Below are 25322 nucleotides of genomic sequence, written 5' to 3'. Positions count from 1 at the left end.
ATGCAAGAAATACAAATTGGCCCCCAACAGTGAGGTATACAGCCTTGGATTCAGTCCAATGGCTTTTGATCACTGTAAGCGGTTGTTAAGTATAACCGCATTCACTATAACCAAAGGAGACGAACTGCTACAGTCGACTAACGTTTATACTCCTTCATCCTTGAGGAGTGGCGCAGGTTAGTCATTTCTACCGACAGAAGGATCTCTCTTTCCAAACTTCCTTCACTGCTCTTGACTTCGCCTAGTGGCGACCTGCGGTATCTGCCAGCAACATTCAGGCTACAAGTCTTCTTTGGTCAGCAGAAACTATTCCCCAGAACATAATCATTTGGAGACTGGGTAGGTCCCATCAATCTCTCGATTGAGATTCTGGGGTATTAATAAGTAAACGCTGAGGACGGGAAGTTGTCAGCAAGTTTCCACGCCCCCCAAATGTTTATCTGAGCTGCTCGTGATGCCCCTCCCTCCCTCCCCCCCCCCCCCCCCTGCCCTGCTCTCTGTTTAAAAGTGCAGCTCAGGTAATTGACATTGGCCTAACCAAAGTTCTGCCCACCAACTAACCCCACCACCCCCCACTTACCTCTGCAGGGCGCGATGATCTCCTCCTTCTTGTCCATGTGGTCTTTATGACACTTGATATGGCAGCGCCGGCACTCCAGGGCAGGCGGGGGCTTGAACATGTTCCAGAGGGGCTTGGTGCAGGCCTCGCAGTTGGTGGGGAAGTGGTAGAGCGTGGGAATGAACTCGTGACCCTTGTGGCAGATGTAGCCCGACTTCTCGCCGATGGTCAGCGGCTCCACTGGGAACTCTGGCTCTTTTTTGCTCTCGCCTTCGTTGGCGTAGAGGATCTGGAGAGGGAGAGGGTTAGGGTTAGAGGATCTAGAGAGGGAGAGGGTTAGGGTTAGAGGATCTGCAGAGGGAGAGGGTCACCATCACTGTTCTGTGGCTGTGTGGGCTGAGATGTAGCATGTAGCACCAACCATAGACGGGCTACAATAACTGATGCTTGCCTGGTTCATGTGAACAGTAATACTACTGGGGCGACTAGGTAAACGCGCTGCTCTCATGAAACATGTGGTTCTTCACAGGTCTGCTGGCCTGATGAACGTGAGCAGTTACTGTGTTGCTCCCCTGACACAGAGCAGTGGACGGGTACATATGGGCAATGTATTTATTATGACACATAACCGAGACCCCTGACTGTTGTTCCAGACATGAACTGGATCCTAAGTATACATTTTGGACCTGGGACCAGTTGTTCAAAACTTTTAATCTGCTATCCAGGACCAGATCGATTATCGGCTGATTTCCCCTATAAAACTAAAAATCAGCCAGGTAGATCTGATCACACAAATCCTCCCACACAGATCACGTTGTGGTGGAAGTAAATAGAACTGGGTGTAAAACAGAGTCTGTAAACAGCAGAGTTTGTTTTGCAGTTATTCTCCTAGGAGCAAAACCAAATCTATACGTTATATATATAGGCTATTGTCATTCTAGCACTAATCAAATGAGCTATAATGCATTATCAATGAAAAATAACAAATAAGATGCAGAGAGACAGACTGAGGGTGAGGGTGACAGGAATGACCTGGAATATCCTGGGGATCTCTTTGGCGTCAGCGCGGTACACGTCTGTCTGGGTGACAGGCCGCACATGGAACAGTTTGCTGCAAGAAGATAAAAACGTTTAAATAAAATGTGTTTAAAAATGTGGGTACATAGCTTTTTTTATGGATTGGAATGTAGCAATTTCTTAAGCCGAGTTAATAACCAATGACTGGTCTAAATTACAAACATTCTAATGAATAACTTGATTCTAATGAATTGTTGATGTGTTGAATACTTATTTCCCGCACTGTACACCAGCCATTTGCTTAAGTTAAAAAAGTTAAACTGTACACACAATTGGTTCTTCTTCTTTCAATTGGTTCTCCTTTATGTAAATGCTTCAGTTAAGTCCCCAAACAAATCTGTCGCTTCTTATGCTACACCATGCAAACCACATTCCAAACAAATATTATGCACAAAAGTGTTCAACATGGATGTAAATCAGAACGAGTTTGTCCCAGCTGTGTGTGTGTGTGTGTGTGTGTGTGTGTGTGTGTGTGTGTGTGTGTGTGTGTGTGTGTGTGTGTGTGTGTGTGTGTGTGTGTGAACTAGAGAATTAGCGAATTGGCCGAATCTCCATTCAGATAAACAAAACTGAAATTGAGTGGCTGTTTCTCTACTTTGCAGGTTGTTGCTGTAATGCTCTTCAAGTTAACTTATCAAAATACATCTTTACAAGGTCCTTTGAAGACCCTTTTAATGGGCTTCCACACAGAACACGTTACTCACTCGATATCCAGCACCATGTAGGGGTTGGACAGCTCTTTGTCTTGCTCACTGTTATAAAAAAGAATCTTCTTGCTGCTCACTACCACATACTGTAAAAAGACAAGAAAATGCAATTCACTCAGAAATATGTTTCTCAGACATTTTCAGATCTCAAGTTACGCATCAACAGAAGCCATTTACACTGTCAAGTAGCGATGTAACGATACACTCAACTCACGATTCGATACAATTCCCGCTACGATTTCTTTTACAAAATTAGATTGCAGACAAATTATGACTGAAAAAGATTTTAATAAATGTATTTCTCAGACAAAAACTACAAAATACTGTATTTTCTTAAAGAATCCCTTTTTATTCCTGAGGTAGGGTATAACGTTTCTCACTAGCTGCAGACACAGGCCAGGGAGCGCTCCTTCTGCAGAGCGCACTGTGCTCGCCCCATACTGGCTCTCTGGGTTTTGCCTTTTGGGTGGTTTGGTAACCCTAGATGATCTTTGTGACATTTTACACATGACATTTCACATACGTACACAAACTCCCAAAAGTATAAAAGCACCACTTGTAAAACACCACTAGAACATGCTCACTCGTAATGCCGCTTCTCTCTTCAAATCGCTGCAGCTCTCCTTGAGCTTCGTACTCTGAGTAATAAACCCTATATGGGTAGAAGGCGGAATTTCTTCCATAGCACATATAGTTTAGGAATTACGGTAATGAGAATGTGTGCTTTTAACAGATTTTTAAGGGTTAAAAGAGTATTGCGATTGTTTTTTTAATTTCACCGATTTGAAACGTCTCAAATTTGTAGCGATATTAAACTGTCTGGCGATGCATCGTTCCATCCCATCCATTTATCATCATGTGTAGAATTGTATGGAATGTGTGTAGGGGCTTTAAAATGTTAACTCTTTTGTGGGGGAGGACACCCAGACTACAGTGAAAAAAATAAATAGCTTCCGCAAATGTGAAACTCCCGCCAGGCCTGTGGCAGCGGACCTGAAACAGCTTTATAGGTTTCAGGTAAACACGGCTGATGTTTAAATCAGCATTTTCATTAAAGCCATTTTTTCCAGAAAATGAAATGGATAAAATAATTAATCAGTTATAATAATATATATACCGGTATTATACTAATTAATCACAATCAAAGTCGACATGGCCTAATTTAGTGGGTTCCTTCCAAGTGTACATGGGACACCCAGTACCCTGGGTGTCATTGTGATGCGATCTTTCTAAACCACCACCTGTTGTTGTGAGGGGGGAACCCTCTCCAGAAGGAACATCTTCTCACAGATCTCCGGGGGGTTTGGCTCAGCACGTTAACTAACGGTCAGTTACAAGTATTTTGTGTGTTAAATGTGAACTCCTAAAACAAAGTGTTAGTGAATATGGAACTGTGTCAAACATGTTCTATGTACCTTTCTCTCCCATCCAAACTTCTTGGTGTTGTTCCTGACAGGCAGTGACAGCCATCCCTCCAGCCTGGTTTCTAGGAGGAAAGGGAGAAACACATTTAAACAGCAGGGTAACATTGGACAATATGCAGGGCAGTACCTGAATGGGGGGGGGGGGGGGGGGGGGGGGGGGGGGGGGGGGGGGTTGTCTTGTCTTTGAGCTGGGGAGAGGTTAAAGAAAAGATCAATGAATGAACCATAGCAATTGTCCAAATGAGCCACAGTTAGACAGCACGATCCAGAGTTAGCAACACCACTAATGAAAATAGCCCTCAAATATCTGTTCTTTTTATGTAACGGTTTGACAATCTTTAAATTCCTGTGGAAATCCCATGTTCTTCTGTTACTGATGTGACAAACGCACAGATTAGCCGTAAACGCTGTGGAAGAGCCATGTTCAGATAGGGGTTCACACACACGGAAAATCAGTTGTTTGCAACTGAACTGTTTCCAACCTTGCCGGAGTCAGAGTGTGAAAAATGGGGGGTGGTACTCTGCTTTAGTTCCTCTCTAATTCCTCTCCTGCCTCTCTAACCTCTAGACTACCTGCCTCTCTAACCTCTAGACTACCTGCCTCTCTAACCTCTAGACTACCTGCCTCTCTAACCTTTAGACTACCTGCCTCTCTAACCTCTAGACTACCTGCCTCTCTAACCTCTAGGCTACCTGCCTCTCTAACCTCTAGACTACCTGCCTCTCTAACCTCTAGACTACCTGCCTCTCTAACCTCTAGACTACTTGCCTCTCTAACCTCTAGACTACCTGCCTCTCTAACCTCTAGGCTACCTGTCTCTCTAACCTCTAGACTACCTGCCTCTCTAACCTCTAGGCTACCTGCCTCTCTAACCTCTAGGCTACCTGCCTCTCTAACCTCTAGACTACCTGCCTCTCTAACCTCTAGACTACCTGCCTCTCTAACCTCTAGACTGCCTCTCTAACCTCTAGGCTACCTGCCTCTCTAACCTCTAGACTACCTGCCTCTCTAACCTCTAGACTACCTGCCTCTTTAACCTCTAGACTCCCTGCCTCTCTAACCTCTAGACTACCTGCCTCTCTAACCTCTAGACTACCTCTCTAACCTCTAGACTACCTGCCTCTCTAACCTCTAGACTACCTGCCTCTCTAACCTCTAGGCTACCTGCCTCTCTAACCTCTAGACTACTTGCCTCTCTAACCTCTAGACTACCTGCCTCTCTAACCTCTAGACTACCTGCCTCTCTAACCTCTAGACTACCTGCCTCTCTAACCTCTAGACTATATATATATATATTTTTTTGATATATTTTAAAAATCATGAAATAGAGGTTGATGTGTGTCCTTTCAGTCTGCCTCCATCTATGTGGCTGAACGACCCTAACCCTGAGATGTCATATAACCCTAACCTGACATATACAACTACCTTATTGAATCTCCAGATAATGTATTTCTGACATCTATCACTTGCTGTAGTTAAGATACTTTATTTTTCTGTTTTGGTAGTATGTCCAATGTGACACTTGCCCTCCTCCACCGGCCCTAGTTTTGGATCTAGCTTGCTGTTCATTATTTTGATAATAAATCATAGCTAGCTAGCTATAACATCTTCATATAAAATATATATATATATATACACACATACATATACTATATATACCATACAGGCTAAATACTGATCACTTGGCATATGCATCATCTATTAAAGTAGCAAAGATCACACATTTGCATTGACCGCCAGTCAAACTTCTACCACTTCCTGAGTAAATCCAACGTTCCTACGCTGAGATATGACCGTTTTAGCACATCAATGTTTGTTTGCAACAATGAACCATGTGCTTGCCAACCAACATTGATAAAGCCACATTTAGAACAGCCACAGACAGTTCCAAGCCAACTACTTAAAGTTGAGAATAAACTTCAATTATTAAATGTTTTAGAAAGCCTATCAAATTTTCCAGGACAACACAATTTTAACCTCTAGACTACCTCTCTAACCTCTAGACTACCTCTCTAACCTCTAGGCCAGAGGTTCCCAAAGTGGGTGCCGCGGCACCTGTCCGGGGGTGCTGCCAAATCTGCTCGTTAAAATATATATATATAAAATTATAATAATAATACATGAATAAACGTTTGTTTATTACATGTGCAATGGAGTTCATAAGCAAATAAAAGATATATTTCTCAGATTTGAAAGATATTAATTTACTAACTAGGCCTACTAGTTACTAACTAACTACTCCTCACTGAAGTCTTGGACCAAGCGGTGAAAATTGTTAATTATGTAAAATCACGCCCGCTGAAGTCACGGCTGTTCAGCACATTGTGCAATGAGATGGGGTCCGAGCATGAGGGGCTCTTATTACACACAGAGGTCCGCTGGCTGTCGCGGGGCAAGGTGTTATCCCGTGTCTATGAGCTCCGAGATGAACTGATCACTTTTGTCAGTGAGCACGACTTGCCATACAAAGAACAATTGGAAGATGAATCGTGGTGGATTAAGCTTGCTTATCTGGCAGATATTTTCAGCCAAATGCAAGGGAAGGCTGAGAATATCTTGACAGCGACAGACAAACTGAACGGATTCCGATCCAAATTGAGACGGTGGCAAGATGGGGTGGCCAAGAAAAACATTGAAATGTTTACGTTGACGGCCAATGACGCAGCACACAAGTCAGCGTCTTTCTTGAATCTGATCGCTGCGCACCTACGTATGCTGGAGGAGAGATTTGAGTCCTATTTCCCTCCAATGAACGAAGACTTCGACTGGCTCCGGGATCCGTTCAACCCCCTCTCATCAGCATCAGCCGCTAGTTTGAGCAGCAAAGCTCAAGATGAACTGGCAGAGCTCATTATGGACCGCACACTGAAGCTCAAACATGGTGAGCTAGGTTTGAATAGGTTTTGGCTGCTTGTGGGACATGAATATCCATCTCTCTCAGAGAGCGCCATCAAGGTGCTTTTACCCTTCCCAACCTCCTACTTGTGCGAGCTGGCTTTTTCTTCTCTAGCATACGTCAAGAACAAGACACGCACGCGACTGTCAGTGGAACAGGACCTGCGTGTCGCGCTGTCCACTATCTCTCCCCGCATAAAGAGACTCTGCTCCCAAAAGCAGGCGCATGTGTCCCACTAATGCGCACAACATATTTCTTTGTTTTGTATTTCTCTCAATTTTTACAATTCTGTCATGATTATTATTGTTAAATTATTATAGTTGTGAGTTACCCGTTTGGTTCAGAAGATGTGAAATAATAATCTCAGAATGAGCATTGAAATGAGAATTACATTTTAAGGCATTATTTTAAGCCCCCCCAAAAAGCATTGTTGCATTGATTGATTATACAGGCCTTTGATATTTTATTTGTGTGAAGAATTCCCTCTGAGTCTCCTCCCATATTGTACAATCCTTGAGGGCCACAATTTTATTTAATTTAGCGATAGTTTGACTGACCTATGCATTCTTGCCCATCCATTACAGTTCATTTATGACTTTTATTATCTTGTTAAAATTCATTGGGGCAATTCTTATGTATTATATATAAACACACATTTTCAAACCAATTCATTGTGTATTGTTTTTAGTTTAAGCTCCGAGGCATTTTTAAAATCTTCGTAGAGTTGGGGTGCCTTGGAGAAGGGGGAAAGCTTCAGGGGTGCCTTGGTTAAAACAAGTTTGGGAACCTCTGATCTAGGGTTACCAAACCACCCAAAAGGCAAAACCCAGAGAGCCAGTATGGGGCGAGCACAGTGCGCTCTGCAGAAGGAGCGCTCCCTGGCCTGTGTCTGCAGCTAGTGAGAAACGTTATACCCTACCTCAGGAATAAAAAGGGATTCTTTAAGAAAATACAGTATTTTGTAGTTTTTGTCTGAGAAATACATTTATTAAAATCTTTTTCAGTCATCATTTGTCTGCAATCTAATTTTGTAAAAGAAATCGTAGCGGGAATTGTATCGAATCGTGAGTTGAGTGTATCGTTACATCGCTACTTGACAGTGTAAATGGCTTCTGTTGATGCGTAACTTGAGATCTGAAAATGTCTGAGAAACATATTTCTGAGTGAATTGTATTTTCTTATCTTTTTACAGTATGTGGTAGTGAGCAGCAAGAAGATTCTTTTTTATAACAGTGAGCAAGACAAAGAGCTGTCCAACCCCTACATGGTGCTGGATATCGAGTGAGTAACGTGTTCTGTGTGGAAGCCCATTAAAAGGGTCTTCAAAGGACCTTGTAAAGATGTATTTTGATAAGTTAACTTGAAGAGCATTACAGCAACAACCTGCAAAGTAGAGAAACAGCCACTCAATTTCAGTTTTGTTTATCTGAATGGAGATTCGGCCAATTCGCTAATTCTCTAGTTCACAAGCACACGCACACACACACACACACACACACACACACACACACACACACAGCTGGGACAAACTCGTTCTGATTTACATCCATGTTGAACACTTTTGTGCATAATATTTGTTTGGAATGTGGTTTGCATGGTGTAGCATAAGAAGCGACAGATTTGTTTGGGGACTTAACTGAAGCATTTACATAAAGGAGAACCAATTGAAAGAAGAAGAACCAATTGTGTGTACAGTTTAACTTTTTTAACTTAAGCAAATGGCTGGTGTACAGTGCGGGAAATAAGTATTCAACACATCAACAATTCATTAGAATCAAGTTATTCATTAGAATGTTTGTAATTTAGACCAGTCATTGGTTATTAACTCGGCTTAAGAAATTGCTACATTCCAATCCATAAAAAAAGCTATGTTCAACCCTAACCCACATTTTTAAACACATTTTATTTAAACGTTTTTATCTTCTTGCAGCAAACTGTTCCATGTGCGGCCTGTCACCCAGACAGACGTGTACCGCGCTGACGCCAAAGAGATCCCCAGGATATTCCAGGTCATTCCTGTCACCCTCACCCTCAGTCTGTCTCTCTGCATCTTATTTGTTATTTTTCATTGATAATGCATTATAGCTCATTTGATTAGTGCTAGAATGACAATAGCCTATATATATATAACGTATAGATTTGGTTTTGCTCCTAGGAGAATAACTGCAAAACAAACTCTGCTGTTTACAGACTCTGTTTTACACCCAGTTCTATTTACTTTCACCACAACGTGATCTGTGTGGGAGGATTTGTGTGATCAGATCTACCTGGCTGATTTTTAGTTTTATAGGGGAAATCAGCCGATAATCGATCTGGTCCTGGATAGCAGATTAAAAGTTTTGAACAACTGGTCCCAGGTCCAAAATGTATACTTAGGATCCAGTTCATGTCTGGAACAACAGTCAGGGGTCTCGGTTATGTGTCATAATAAATACATTGCCCATATGTACCCGTCCACTGCTCTGTGTCAGGGGAGCAACACAGTAACTGCTCACGTTCATCAGGCCAGCAGACCTGTGAAGAACCACATGTTTCATGAGAGCAGCGCGTTTACCTAGTCGCCCCAGTAGTATTACTGTTCACATGAACCAGGCAAGCATCAGTTATTGTAGCCCGTCTATGGTTGGTGCTACATGCTACATCTCAGCCCACACAGCCACAGAACAGTGATGGTGACCCTCTCCCTCTGCAGATCCTCTAACCCTAACCCTCTAACCCTAACCCTCTCCCTCTCCAGATCCTCTAACCCTAACCCTCTCCCTCTCCAGATCCTCTACGCCAACGAAGGCGAGAGCAAAAAAGAGCCCGAGTTCCCAGTGGAGCCGCTGACCATCGGCGAGAAGTCGGGCTACATCTGCCACAAGGGTCACGAGTTCATTCCCACGCTCTACCACTTCCCCACCAACTGCGAGGCCTGCACCAAGCCCCTCTGGAACATGTTCAAGCCCCCGCCTGCCCTGGAGTGCCGGCGCTGCCATATCAAGTGTCATAAAGACCACATGGACAAGAAGGAGGAGATCATCGCGCCCTGCAGAGGTAAGTGGGGGGTGGCGGGGTTAGTTGGTGGGCAGAACTTTGGTTAGGCCAATGTCAATTACCTGAGCTGCACTTTTAAACAGAGAGCAGGGCAGGGGGGGGGGGCGCATCACGAGCAGCTCAGATAAACATTTGGGGGGCGTGGAAACTTGCTGACAACTTCCCGTCCTCAGCGTTTACTTATTAATACCCCAGAATCTCAATCGAGAGATTGATGGGACCTACCCAGTCTCCAAATGATTATGTTCTGGGGAATAGTTTCTGCTGACCAAAGAAGACTTGTAGCCTGAATGTTGCTGGCACTGGCAGATACCGCAGGCCGCCACTAGGCGAAGTCAAGAGCAGTGAAGGAAGTTTGGAAAGAGAGATCCTTCTGTCGGTAGAAATGACTAACCTGCGCCACTCCTCAAGGATGAAGGAGTATAAACGTTAGTCGACTGTAGCAGTTCGTCTCCTTTGGTTATAGTGAATGCGGTTATACTTAACAACCGCTTACAGTGATCAAAAGCCATTGGACTGAATCCAAGGCTGTATACCTCACTGTTGGGGGCCAATTTGTATTTCTTGCATCTTTGACAAGAGAAAGTAAATATGACTGAGAACAGGTCCAGGCAATGTTTAAGTTTGACTCTGTCTGGCTCCTTTTGCACGTCGCTCTTCTGTCATCTGGTCATAATGATCATAATACATTCCATTCATAAACTTGAACAGGGGTGCAAACTTGTCACGTTTCTGCTAAATTACTGCTAAAATACTTGTAGGCAAACTGGCTAGTAGTCGCTCTATTGGTAGAGGGCTGCAAGGGAATTTTTTCCTGGCTACATAGTATACAGGTTTTTACTTTTGCCTGCTCGCGGCTCTGTCAGTATTGATTGATTGACTGATTGACTGAACATTTTCATTGTGTGAAGCGCATTGAGTTGCATCTTGTAAGAAATGCGCTATACAAATAAAATTTGATTTGATTTGATTTGATTAAATTAGCTGTTTTTATCTCAAAATATGTAATCCATGTTAATTGTGTAGATCTGCAAAAAAAGAAATTGAGGGGGGGGTGTAAGTGTCATCCAAGTCACATGATGCGCGAGCTAACTAATCTCCCTGTCTGCTAAACTCTGCTGCTGTTGAAATAACTTTTAGTTTCAGGGAGCTAGGTACAGTTCCAGACAGCATAGAGAACACAGTCACGGTAAACTGTTTTCGAAGTAATTCGGTCAGGGCTGCCGCTACTTACACATGCATCATTGTTAGACCACTGTTAGTGCTAGCGATATCTATTTAACACCATTAGTGCTAGCGCTATTCCCCCCCTAAGGTTAGCCGCAAAAAGAAAATGTGTCACCTTTTTGGGCCATCACCAGTTTGCACCCCTGTTGAATGTCTACACCTGCCATTTGATGCGTTCCCTACCCGCCTCCTTTACCCACATTGTAATCAGATAAAATACATTATTCAAGTATGCCTTGTTCTCACACAAGACTTGTATTAGTGACAACATCTCTGGTCACACTGCTTCAGTTCTATCAACACTAGAACAGCCACGGTGGGGTCATGGTGACCCTGTGAGTAAAACATTTTTTATACCTTTGCACTCGATCACATTTCAGGACCGTCCTTTCATTTTTTAGATATGTGTGCTTACATTTTCGAAATCACATCAGGATAAGCTAGTATAAAGCTATTTTCCAGTTTTTCTGTGTAGAAGGCAGGCTAATTTACAAGAAGTGCCCTCTAGTGGTCTTTGTGTGTAATGAATGAATGAATGGTCTTTATTGTCATTGCTATAGTACAGGTACCAAACAACGAAATTTGGGAGGGGTGGCTCCCCTGGTGCTAGGAAAGAGAAAAAAAAAAACTAAAAAAACAAGAAGGGAAAGGAGCTAGTTTACATAAATAAAGGCTATGTACACTATCCACTATACTATACTGTACAGATAAAACGACTAGGGTTGTCATATTGCACATAGTGTTATTGCACATTCATTTAGGGGGTAGTGGTGGTCTAGTGGATAGTGAGTTGGACTTGTGATCGGAAGGTTGTGAGTTCAAATCCCGCCTGAAACCACACCACTACTAGTGTGCCCTTGAGTAAGGCACTTAGCCCTCAGTTACTCCAGGGGGAATGTCCCTGTAATTCGTAATTGTAAGTCGCTTTGGATAAAAGCGTCTGCTAAATGGCAAAAATTAAAAAAATAAATTAAAATAAATTTAAAGTGTCGCAGTTTGCAGGTAAGTAGCAGATTACCATTGTAAAGAGGGAGGCGGCTCTAATAGTAGGTAAAATCGGCACGGCTGTTCGAGTGTTAAGCTAACCTTGGAGTTTCACCTCATCCCATTTCCCCTCACATCATTCCTGTCATGGCGACCTGGTGGTGATCAGACACACTCAGGGCTTGCTACGTTTTAATGCCCACAGATGTCCACATAATTAGGAACAACAGCTTTTAGCTACTGTTAGCCATTTAACGTTTTGTTTGTTTAGAAAGATCTACACGTTTGCTGCTATTAGCAAACGCAGCATATTATGTATATTTTAACATTTTCAGTGTGGCCAAAGAGGACAGCGACATGCAAAAAAACGACATGCATTCCTTTAAAATTCACCATTCAACCACTTGAAATCTTACAGATTGTCCCTTTGGTCCTTCTCTCTCCCTGCAGTGAACTATGACGTGTCTACTGCCAAGAACCTGCTCCTGCTGGCCCTGACACAAGAAGAGCAGCAGAAGTGGGTCAGCCGGCTGGTCAAGAAGATCCCCAAGAAGCCGCCGGCCCCGGAGCACTTCTCACAGCGCTCCTCACCCCGTGCCTCCATGAAGCTTCAGCCCAGCCAGTCCCAGAGACGGCCCAGCAGACAGCTGCTGCCTCCCAACAAGACCAGGTCAGTTACAGAGACACGTGGAGGACAAGGGCCGGGGCTGAGCTACTCCAAATAACACTTTACCCACAATGCATTTCATCATCATAATAATAATAATAATAATAATAATAATAATAATATCTTGGATTTATATAGCACCTTTCAAGGAACACATTTACAGAAAGACAGTCAAAAACAGAACACAATGCCAAAAACTAAACTAGGGGCCAAAGGTGAACAGATGGGTTTTGAGGGCAGATTTGAAGGTGTCCAGGGTGGTGGGGGGGGGGGGGGGGGGGGGGGGGGGGGCGTTGCGGATCACTGTGGGGAGAGAGTTCCAAAGGGTGGGTGCTGCCAGAAGGGTCTGTCCCCAAAGGTTCGTAGGTTGGTGCGGGGGGGTGGAGAGCAGACCCATGTCTGGGGACTGCAGGTACCAGGATGGGGTATATTGGCGGAGAAGGTCAGACAGATACTAGGGGGCGTGAGCATGGAGGGATTTGTAGGTGAGGAGGAGGATTTTGTAAAGGACGCGTGACTTGACCGGGACCAGTGGAGGTGGATGAGGGTGGGGTAATGTACTGCTCTACCCTGGCAGCTGAGTTCTGCACAAACAGGAGCCTGTCCAGGGCTTTGCTGGGTACCCCAAACAGGACTCCGTTGCAATAGTCCAGGCGGGAGGTGACGAAGGCGTGGACGAGGGTTTCGGCCACAGAGTTGGACGATCGGAGTCTGGCAATGTTTTTGAGGTGGAAGAAGGCAGATTTGGTGATGGATCATCTGATGTGTGACTGGAAGGAGGAGGTGCAGTCAAGGATGACACCTAGGTTGCGGACTTTGGGGGATGGGGAGATGGAGCAGCCGTCGACCTGGAGGAGAAAGTCACCAACCTTCCGGAGCAGCGCCTTGGGTGCCACAACCATGAGCTCTGTTTTCTTACTGTTGAGTTTGAGTAGGTTAGATGACATCCATGTTTTTATTTCAAGCAGGCAGTTGACAAGATTGAGGGGGGAGCTGAGAGGATGGTGTTGTGCTGAGATACATTTGCGTGTCATCGGCATTGCAGTGGAAGTTTAGGCCCTGGTGGCGGATGATCTGGCCGAGAGGGGAAGCATGTAGATAGTGAAGAGGAGGGGTCCAAGCACAGAGGCTTGAGGCATGCCTTGGTTGACTGGGGCTGGGGAGGAACTGGAGCCGTTGATGGTGACAAACTGTTTCCTGTAGGAAAGGTAGGACTGGAACCACATCTACTTAACATTTGAATTCATTTCGAGAGAAATGCTTCACTTCACATGAATTGAATTTGAATTGACCTCAACTCTGAAAGTCAGACCTCTTGGGACTGGTGAAAAAGGGTGTAATCTAAATTCAATGTAGTATTTGGTTATTCAGTATTCTGTGGATGGATATAGCATATCATGGTCTTTATTCCTCCACGCTCCATTCCAAATTAGATATTTGAACAATATCCCCATGCTACATGACAAGCTCCTTTTTTTCTCAGGTTATTGTCCATAGCATGGAGAACATGCTCCATGGTATGTCCCACATCGGATAATAGAGACAGCATGGAGCCTATTCTTCCATGTGTCTAACCTGCTCCATGCTACGGTCAACATCAGAGACTCTCACTTCCTCCATGACACATGCTCCTCCTTTTGAATTGAAAAACATTGAATTCCAAATGTGTTCATTAAAGATAAACTATGTCCTGTTCCCGTTAATGTTGAACGTGTCGGGCGTCACATGATTAGGGACCCGAGAAATGATTGTCTACTTGGATTTAACTTGGATTTAACTGGCTGATCTCTCATTCCCTCACCGTCTATTTGCAACCCTGAGAAACCTCTCCTTTAAGAGTGTGCTGCATTCCTCACTGGAGATACATAAAAAGTGTGAAAGACGGCGCGAGTTAGAAGTAGCGCAGCAATTGCGCACACGTGCGTGTGCATCACAAGGTCAATGTCTGTACTGAAAATAATAATAATAATAATAATAATAATAATAATAATAATAATAATGCTATACGTTTTTCATATCAGCCTCCTCCTGACCCCCCTGGGACCTCTGTCCCTCTGACCTCAGCCCCCCACCATGACATAGGACTCCCAACAGTGGACACAAAGGGAGCATGCCTATGTTCCCCGGGTCCTATGTTCCCCGGGTCCTATGTTCCCCTGTTCCGCACTTCCGAAAAAGGGTTCTATGTTCCCCGCTTCCGAAAAAGGGTTCTATGTTCCCCGCTTCCGAAAAAGGGTCCTATGTTCCCCGCCTGCCGTTGTGTCAAGCGACCTCATGTGTCGTTATGTGGTACTGCATGAGAGTTTGATTTTTTTTTTTTTTTTTTTTTTTTTTGGGGGGGGTCTTAAGATGACTTGGAAATAATGAAGAACACAATGAATGTCATAGTATTGTCTCAGCATTTTATATAACTCCCTAGATAGATCATTTTCGAGATGGAATTGAAAATCTTATATTCCTAAAAGAACACCAGTGATATATATATATATATACACATTATTAAATATTTTTTCTATATTTTTGTCAAACGAAATCAAATAAATACAGTAGAGATATCAATCCAAAATATAGGCTTTTATTGCAACCAACAACAACAACAAAAAAACTATGTTTGTGCAAACATGGTGTTTGTTTCCAAGACCAAGCATCAAAATGCCAACCTATGGGACAATACTGTACATCCCATTGGCAGGACGTCACGTAACAGCGCAGTGTGTCTCTAGGTTACAGTGTCACATATCCCATAATATAATCCCTAAGTAACTAGCCAGTTTTCGTAGCACAGTGAGTGACGTCTTCGAAATCGAAAACACAGGCTATAGTGAGACGCGCGTCAAAAAAGGCTCACAGGCGGAAACTACATCCCGAACGATAGTTCCTCCCTAGGAAATATTAGTTCCCACTTCACACGAGATAGATAGATTAGATAGTTTGACTGTGTGATAGATAGATAATTTGATATTTTGAAAGTGTGATCGATCGATAGATAGTTTGATTGTGTGATAGATAACTTGATATTTTGAAAGTGTGATAGATAAATCGATATATCAATAAAGAAAAGAGTGTAAAAAGAAACAACTTGCATTGCTGTCATGCTAGCGTAGTGGTTAAGGCTGCGGACTGGAGTTCCAAAGGTTGCGAGTTCGAGACTTGACTAAGTCATTCATTTTTTTTTTTTTTTACATTTAACCGAAGATTTCATGCAAAGGTTTCAAACACCATTGTAATCGTGTCAGTTCTTGTAAATGAGCCTGCACCATAATTTTATAGCCTACAATACTTTTTTAGATGAGATTTTAGATTAGATTCAGACAACGAAATGCAGTAAAAAGTGCGCCTGAAGAGGGATTCGAACCACTGATATAAAATGACGATTAAATCCTATGGCAGCAGTCAATACCACTAGGCCATTGTGGCGATATGACGGTTTGTAGCCTGCTGCGGATATCACCACAGTAGTAATATTCATTTATTAAAATATGAACATATAACAATAACTGGGGCTAGTATGACCTACGCATTTAATCGGTCAGCAATTTCTTGCCAAACCATTTCCCTCGCCTTGTTAATTGCGGCAGTATTGCACTATTTTACATCTTATTTTTCCGTCTTCATAAAAATCAATAATTCGGAATGCTGCGCAAATGTAGTACCCCTGCAGAGTGGAGTATCTTCATTTCGACAGATCGACACTTCAGGGCTTTTTATGTCTGCGTGCACGCGCCCATATCGAAGATTTGTAAGCCTGTCTTCTGTGAACACTGATGACACAAGGCTGATCCTCGTTCGAGGAATCACCTGAGGCTTGATTTCCAATCTCGAGTTCCCTGAGCGCCGCTATACTGATCCACCTTTAGTGGAATGACCCGCTGATTAGTCACTTTTACAACGAGGTATGACTTGTAAGGATCATGCATTTGTGGAATGAGCAACACAGCTAAACGTGTGGGTAGCGGCCCAACATTTGCAATTGTATGCATGGATTAAAGAAATATTTTTTCTATATTTTGGTCAAACGGAATCAAATAAATACAGTAGAGATATCAATCCAAAATATAGGCTTTTATTGCAACCAACAACAACAACAAAAAAACAATGTTTGTGCAAACATGGTGTTTGTTTCCAAGACCAAGCATCAAAATGCCAACCTGAGACAATACTGTACATCCCATTGGCAGGACGTCACGTAACAGCGCAGTGTGTCTCTAGGTTACAGTGTCACATATCCCATAATATAATCCCTAAGTAACTAGCCAGTATCCGTAGCACATAGAGTGTGACACATCCTCTTGCACACATCAAATCCTCGGGGGATCCTGGCATACAGAGATGTAGTCTCTTTCACTCTAGTGTTTTAGTAGTCAGGCACTAATAAGGAGAGGCCTACTGTTTCACTGCTGAAACCTGGTAATCCTGACACATGAGCTCTAGTGCAATTATCAGTCCTATCTCTGGCATCACATATATTGTAATAATAACTATATGGCTTACTAAGTAAACAGGGCCCTATTCCACAAAGCTCGATAAAGTTCTAAGCCTCGATAAAGTTCTAAGCCTCGAAAATGTTAGCTTGCGTTCGGTGCCATCAATGTGGCTCAAATAATTCGCTTCTTGGTTGAGCTCCTTCTGAGTCAGATATAATTAGCCTGGTCCCGACCAGGCTAAAACACAGGCTATAGTCATCCGTGCGTCAAAAAAGGCTCACAGGCGGAAACTAAACCCTGAACGAAAGTTCCTCATGTGTCTTTTAGGAAATATTAGTTCCCACTTCACATGAGATAGATAGATTAGATAGTTTGATTAGATAGTTTGACTGTGTGATAGATAGATAACTTGATATTTTGAAAGTGTGATAGATAGATAAAGAAAAGAGTGTAAAAAAAAAAAGAAGTAATTGTCTCAACTTGCATTGCCGTAATCCCAGCTGTCTGGTTGGCGGAGTGGTTAAGGCTGCGGACTCGAGTTCCAAAGGTTGCGAGTTCAAGACTTGACTAAGTCATTCATTTTTATTTTTTTTTACATTTAACCGAAGATTTCATGCAAAGGTTTCAAACACCATTGTAATCGTGTCAGTTCTTGTAAATTAGCCTGCACCATAATTGTATAGCCTACAATACTTTTTTAGATGACATTTTAGATTAGATTCAGACAACGAAATGCAGTAAAAAGTGCGCCTGAAGAGGGATTTGAACCACCGATATAAAATGACGAATAAATCCTATGGCAGCGGTCGATACCACTAGGCCATTGTGGCGATATGACAGTTTGTAGCCTGCTGCTGATATCACCACAGTAGTAAATATTCATTTATTAAAATATGAACATATAACAATAACTGGGGCTAGTATGACCTACGCATTTAATCGGTCAGCAATTTCTTGCCAAACCATTTCCCTCGCCTTGTTAATTGCGGCAGTATTGCACTATTTTACATCTTATTTTTTCCGTCTTCATAAAAAATAAATAATTCGGAATGCTGCGCAAATGTAGTACCCCTGCAGAGTGGAGTATCTTCATTTCGACAGATCGACTCTTCTGGGCTGCGTATGTCTGCGTGCACGCGCCCATATCGAAGATTTGTAAGCCTGTCTTCTGTGAACACTGATGACACAAGGCTGATCCTCATTCGAGGAATCACCTGAGGCTTGAATACCAATCTCGAGGTCCCTGAGCGCCGCATTTAATTATAGCGCAGCTATATTAAGCCACCGTTAGTGGAATATGGCCCAGGTCCATATAAACTGGAAAGGTACAGACATCTTTCAATAACAAAACTATGGTACAGCAATAACTTGGCAAAAACAAATGAAAGAGCTAAATAACATGTAAACAATGGCATACATGATGGCGTAAACAATGGCGTACAGCTTATTCTAACTAATAATAACAATAATAATAATAATAACAATAACACAATTAGGCCAATAACAATAATAATAACAACAACATAGGCCAAAGTGCTATCAAAATAAATGTGGAAATCTAGCCCATACGGACGCTACGGCTGACAGCCCTCCAGTACGAAGCCAGATCTCTGTGGCCCTGCATGTACTGTCCTTTCAGCCTCAGTAGACGGGCCTCCAACTCCCTCCACTTCCGTCTCCTTGTTGGGGGAGCGTGGCCTCTGTCTGCCATCCCCAGTTTACCCTCTGCAAGCGTTTGCTGATCCTTCAGGTGCCGAAGGAATTTCCAAAGTGAAGGATGGCGCACTTGGACAGCATCGTTCAGAGTACGATGATAAGCTAGAACAAAAATACAGAATTATAACTTATTAGCCTATTAATGGCCTATTAATGTGCAAACTGGTTCTACATCTGCAGGCTGATCTACTAACGGTGTGCAGTGAGGATTGTTGATCTTTCCAATGTAGAAGATAGCGGGCCTTATTTGAAGTATATCTCAACTTCCCCTGTGTGTGAACTTCAATTAGTATTCGTTATTTGGGATCTTAGTAAATCAGGCCCTAAATGTTATTAGTTTGGCATGAACATTTTGACATTGAACATTTTCCCCTCTGTGTCTCCTCCTTTCACAATTTTAAATCCTTTCTTAATCCTTTCTCAATCACGGTGCCCGCCCATGATTGGACTGATGTTATGTCCATCATCATTAGCGCGCCTGTACGTGGCAACTCGTCCACCTGTTTAAAGAGCCCTCCTGTCCTCTGCTGTGTTTGATGTTTCGTTAATTTTTGTTTCGGCTCATAGTTAAACCTCGATATACGCACAGGCCCAGAGGTGATAGGATAAGAATGAATTAACCCATAATTAGCAGACAATATTATATTAACAATATAAAATAATTAACTTAATACTTCAGATTTAGTTATTAGATGAAATTATATATTTTTTGTTCAGATCTGTCATTGTTACACTTACATTCAACATGATTATTGGTCCTTTGCTCCATGTTTCTTTCGAACACATTCCACATCGCTGGTGGGAAGGCCGCTCCAGGATGGACATATGTGTTACGAACATACGCAAGGAAGTCTTGTAACTCAGGGTGGTTCATCAGGGCACGCCTGGTGTTTCTGTGGTTGAGGAGAAGATCAAAATTGATCTGGACCAGAGGCAGAGGCAGGTGTCCTAAGGCCATCACCTTGAGATGAGATGAGATGAGATGAGATGAGAGATGAGATAACGTTTATTGCCATTTATGCATACACATTAAGCATACACATATAGGAATTTGATTTGGCGTTACAGTAAGAGCATTTCTAAATGCAATGCAAACAAAACAACACAGGACAGACAGCAGTGCAGACAGAACACAACAAACCTTGCGGATGACTGCTGCCAGTGGATGGTCATGACGGAATGGACCAGCCAATCCAAGTGCCTGTACCCTCTTCCACAAGGCTTGGTTGAAATGGAAGTAGCATCCTCCGATTCTGGCTTGTGGCAACTCCGTTTCAAGAGCAGTTTTCAGCGCTTGCTCAAAGTCACAGATGACTTTACGCGGACGCCAAAGGTGGTGGGTGATTCTCCTGAGTGACGTTTTGACACACTGGAACACTTGTCGGTAGTGTCCAATTGTACGTTGCTCCATGAGGACATGTACAAGGGGGACAACGAAGCCATGAATGTCCCCGAGTATAGTAAATACTTGGTTGTATGGGCGTGGGCACGACTTGAATGTAGCATCCATGTATAATGTCCTGCAGTGTCGCAGCTGTCTCAGGTTGTCCTCTGTGGAAAACACTGCTATGCCCCACTCACTGTCTTGGTGCAGGAGGAAATGGTCTCTGCCCCATGTCTCAGCCCATTGACCGTCGATCCTTACATCATCAACGGTAGCTGGGACGGGAGGGATTACTGCAGCTCTGGCTCTGGCCATAACAGACCTAACTGAGGAGAATCTTTGAGGAGGTCGCCCGCGACCTCCACGCTGGATGGGACGGCCCCGCTGTAGACCTACGCACTCAGCATCGTAAATGCGCTTGATTGGTACTGTGGGTTCTCTCACCACCTCTCCAGTAATCACTTGGCGAAATTGCGCATTGTTCACCATTTGTGTATCGGGGGCATGCACATGTTCGCGGACCTCCCGAACTTCTATGTTGGGATTGACCCCCTCTACATCAAAGATGTTTGTAACCAGAACTGTCCGGCAGTCTTCTCTCCAACACCGCCACCGAATATTCTGTAAATTTGTGCGGTGTTTCTGGTACCTAAAGTTATCCAGAACTAATATTTTCCCCCCTCGGTCTCCAGTAATTATTTGAGCCATTGTCACTACGCATGTGTTCCGAACATACCGGTATGTGAGGAAGTCTTGTAACTCAAGCTCAATTACAATTGACCTTAAAACAATTGATAGGGGGTGTTACGCCCTCTGGTGACTCGGAGAAGAAGGGCGCAACAGAGACACACTAAATATCAGAGTGCAACATTGTCCCCTGACACATACAAGTATATTATATCAATGTGTGTCTATGCAGTATCAATAGCATCTAATTTAGATTTTTTATTTTAGTTGTTTATCTAAAGAAAATAATATTTTAAAATAATGACTTATCTAAAACAATACATTAAAAACAATCTAAATGATATGCTACATTTAGCATATCATGCTACAATGATATGTACATTTCAAGCCTGCAAACTGCGACACTTTAAATGAATGTGCAATAACACTATGTGCAATATGACAACCCTAGGGTACATAAGGTTGCCGAGAATAGGAAATGTTAGAATAGGTATAGCATAGCATAGAGTACAGCACAGTGTTTTATTTGTACAGTATAGTATAGTGGATAGTGTACATAGCCTTTATTTATGTAAACCAGTACTATATCAATGACAATAAAGACCATTCATTGATTGATTCATTCATATTATCAATAGCATACCCCTTTTATAATTAGCATACTGAATTTCATTCTCAGATTTGATATAAAGACTATCAGAGTTGGGTCATTTGTGAAGACATTAATGTGTGAATAGAGCAGATTAATGTCTGAATAGAGCAGATTAATGTATGAATAGAGCAGATTAATGTCTGAATAGAGCAGATTAATGTCTGAATAGAGCAGATTAATGTCTGAATCAGGGTTTCCGTTAGAAAAATTTGCCGTCGGACATCGTGTCCGGGAAGAATTCGATTTACCGGACAAACGTGATATATTCCGGTCATCATATTAAAATATAATAAAAAAAAAAATAATCAAAATCATATTTTTTTCCCCTCCAAATCTAATATAGCTGTTTGTCGCGGTGATTACTGTTGTGTAGCGGCCTATATGCCATTTAATGTCTATTTCTCATCCGATACGATTAGATGCGAGCTATATAATATATAATAATATAACATGATTTGACGCATGCGCGCTATGCCATGCGTCAAATCCAGCGCTGAACGGGTCCAGCGCTGAACGGGCGCCTCACTGGGAACTGAACAGACAGCATCGATCAATGAACGGACTCCACATTACGTTAACTGAAGTTTGTTAAATTGTTTGGGATTAATGTGAGTTTTCTATTTTCTCTTTCCAGTTTTACCCTTTTTTTTAAATCAATAAAACAACGTCATTTCTATAAGTCTCGCTGGTTGGGAAGGCATTTCGTTTAGCTCGAGAGTATGACAATGGGAAGAACATAACTGTTTATTGAGAAACAATTGATAGGCAGTCTGGGATACGTATATAAAGAAATACCACAATGTCTAGATGTACAACATTTTATTGAACAGTAACAGTGCAAGCATGTAGGCTTCTGGCGTGACACGGCTAGCCTAATTTCCGTTCATATGCCTTTTATCAGATAAAATAAAATAGAATAAAACTCTTTGAAAATAAATAGGCTTTAAATTAACTTGCAATGCGTATGTATAGGCTAATTTCCGTTCGATGTTACAGCCTAGGCCTATCGCCTATGCCTTTTCTCAGATAGATAGGGGATAGCCTTAAATAAAATAGCCTAGAGTAAAAACTCTGAAAATAACAATGGCTGCTCATATAATTCAGCTACTTATTAGGCCAACGTCGCTTTTTGGTGCATTGAAGCGTGCAGCTGCGGACTTGAAATCAAAGCTGCAAAGTGTCTCTCCGCAACTTGCAATGCGCATTAGCCGTGTGACCTTGCCCTCCCCAAGGCGACTTCGGTCCGCAGTTTTAATTCGGTTCTGCAGAGAGAATCCTCTCTCTGCAGGCACTGGAGACGGGAATCAAGCAGGCTATCTTGGCCAGTGTGGCCCACTCTGGGTAAATTTCGCTGAAGTCTCGGATGAGGACTTCGCAGGCTGTTGAGAAACGCAAGCCCCCATAACCACGAAGCGCTGTCATGACACCGATGGCATCTCGTTGCACGTTTGTGGCATCGATGACCGGGGCTGTGGCTGGTGCTGAGTCATCATCGCTGGTCATTTCTTGGCCAAAATGACCAATGATGGTCTGGATGGCCGGTTTAGCATATTCTTCAAGCGCTGAGGGGACGGAATGAGTGATAATGAATCAGTGATGGCCTATTTTTTTGTTGTTGCTTGGCTTCATGAAATAATTGCTAAGCTTACTTTGTTTTGCCATCTTTCCATTAATTTAATCGCTCGCTATGGTGCACTTTGAGCTGCAACGTTTGCGTATTACTATGGTGGACGGGTTGGCAGGGTTGCCAGATAGGCATGGGTTACCGCCGAATGGGCTACTGTGTTTAAACGGTAATAGACTGGTTAAGCTGTAATCCCATCTGGCATCAATCCCATGTGGCACCTGTGCGCTGTTTCGTATAGGCCGGCCTACACATTAGGAGTCATCATCATGCCGGTGTCAAATCATATCATAATAAAAGAAATACATAGCCTATATATTCGTCTTTTTTAAAATAGAAGGAATCAGAATGTGAACTTTAGCGAATTGTATTCAAAGGGAATTATTTTCACCGGACAATATGTCCGACGACTTTTCAATTTGTCGGACTTCAACAACTTTTACCGGACAAAGACCGGTAATTCCCGGTTAACGGAAACCCAGCTCCACAGACAGGTGAAGGAGGGAGGTTCTATAAAAGGTTTTGCTACCTAGCGGAATTTCCGTAGCAGAAACAATAACAAGTGTTTGTTAGCGTTACCTTAGTGATCCACCTAACTTAAAAGCTATACAGTGTCATAAAAAGCGAGCTACTCCTACCCATCGACGATACCTCTGCAGAATGACTTTTGGACCATCCCTGTCATTCATTAAACATTTCCCCTCTCTCCAGGTGAAGAACCTGACCCTGAGGATCGAGCAGGAGATCCAGAAGCGAAGTCTGACCCAGAACGACCTGAAGGCCCAGAACCAGCAGCTCAACACCCTGCGGACCTCAGAGAAACAGCTGAAGCAGGAAGCTAACCACCTGTTGGACATGAAACGCAGTCTGGAGAAACAGAATCAGGAACTGCGCAAGTAAGTAGTGGGGGTCATGAGTTCTAATCCCACCTGGGAACACCTATGACCTCCCCCGTGGCCTGTTTCACCAGACCCTGTCACATGTTCCCATCTCTGCCTGTACTGGGTAGAAATGAATCAGTTATTCAATTATTCGCTACGATTTGAATTCCAACCTCAGATGTCTGTGTTTCTATGTCTATGTATTTCAACCCTTTGTGTTGAATGCTTTGTTGGGGATTACAGGACACACACACACACACACACACACACACACACACACACACACACACACACAGAGTTCTCCAGTCATGACTGATGGAACAGTGAAGAATGAAGGTTTCTCTGTGTTTGTGTGCAGAGAGAGGCAGGACTCTGACGGCCAGATGAAGGAGCTCCAGGACCAGCTGGAGACTGAGCAGTACTTCTCTGTACGTCTGCTCTCCTTACATCATCATGTTTGTCCTTTCAGGGGTTGGGGTAGTGGTGGTCTAGTGGATAGTGAGTTGTACTTGTGATCGGAAGGTTGTGAGTTCAAATCCCGCCTGAAGCCACACCACTGCTAGTGTGCCCTTGGGTAAGGCACTTAGCCCTCAGTTACTCCAGGGGGAATGTCCCTGTAATTCGTAATTGTAAGTCGCTTTGGATAAAAGCGTCTGCTAAATGGCAAAATTATTATTATTATTGTGTTTGATTCAGAAATGTGGAATTGTCTTCAATTCAAATCATGAACTGAAGTTCAAGTGTAATCCTTAATTAGTTTGTCAGCCACATGGCTTGCCAACCCACTTTTTTTTTTTTTTGGGTATACATACAATTGGACCGAGACACTCTTGAATTCATAATCAGAGCTTTTGGATGCAAGGACATGGTACTGGAATTATAGTTTTAATCAAGACATTGGGTTTTTATTTTGTGTTATAATAAGGTTGTACTAGTTGTACTACCCTCATTAGGCATTTAAAAGTTATATTCTTTTGTCATGAATTGAAATTGAGCAGCAGAACGAATCCCAGAATGAGCCTTTAAATGCTAACTTCACTTTAAACACTTTAAACATTGTAATGGCTCATATGAACAAGAACGTAAAGACAGCACAACGTCTATGTGGAGTCTGTGCTTCTGCATTCAGCCAGTAATGTTGTGTTAATGTGCTTTGTTTTACATTATTGAGAGTGTGTAAGTGTGTTGATAGTTGTCCTGGTCGTGGTGTTGCAGACGCTGTATAAGACGCAGGTGATAGTTGTCCTGGTTGTGGTGTTGCAGACGCTGTATAAGACGCAGGTGATAGTTGTCCTGGTCGTGGTGTTGCAGACGCTGTATAAGACGCAGGTGATAGTTGTCCTGGTTGTGGTGTTGCAGACGCTGTATAAGACGCA

At 42.9% G+C, this 25322-nt stretch overlaps 2 protein-coding genes across 2 annotated transcripts in view; one reads left to right on the top strand and one right to left on the bottom strand.

The window, feature by feature from the left end:
• Positions 1-349: 349 nt before the first annotated feature.
• LOC308163775 (rho-associated protein kinase 2-like) overlaps positions 350-25322 on the bottom strand; it is a gene marked incomplete at both ends in the record, with an annotated part of 257445 nt that continues 232472 nt past the window's right edge. Inside the window, 2 exons of the mRNA XM_080537963.1 lie at positions 350-369; positions 581-799. Coding sequence (XP_080394089.1) covers positions 350-369; positions 581-799 — 239 coding nt within the window. The remainder of the gene's footprint in view (positions 370-580; positions 800-25322) is intronic.
• LOC308163456 (rho-associated protein kinase 2-like) overlaps positions 7504-25322 on the top strand; it is a gene marked incomplete at both ends in the record, with an annotated part of 59926 nt that continues 42107 nt past the window's right edge. Inside the window, 7 exons of the mRNA XM_080537643.1 lie at positions 7504-7551; positions 7857-7945; positions 8595-8673; positions 9433-9700; positions 12362-12585; positions 23777-23961; positions 24305-24374. Of these exons, the coding sequence (XP_080393769.1) occupies positions 7504-7551; positions 7857-7945; positions 8595-8673; positions 9433-9700; positions 12362-12585; positions 23777-23961; positions 24305-24374 (963 nt within the window). The remainder of the gene's footprint in view (positions 7552-7856; positions 7946-8594; positions 8674-9432; positions 9701-12361; positions 12586-23776; positions 23962-24304; positions 24375-25322) is intronic.

The sequence above is a fragment of the Nansenia antarctica genome (genome assembly GCF_963989245.1).
Source record: "Nansenia antarctica genome assembly, chromosome: 8".
Taxonomy (NCBI): domain Eukaryota; kingdom Metazoa; phylum Chordata; class Actinopteri; order Argentiniformes; family Microstomatidae; genus Nansenia; species Nansenia antarctica.
The sequence above is the reverse complement of the archived record's forward strand: the minus strand, read 5'-3'. Positions and strand labels throughout refer to the sequence as shown.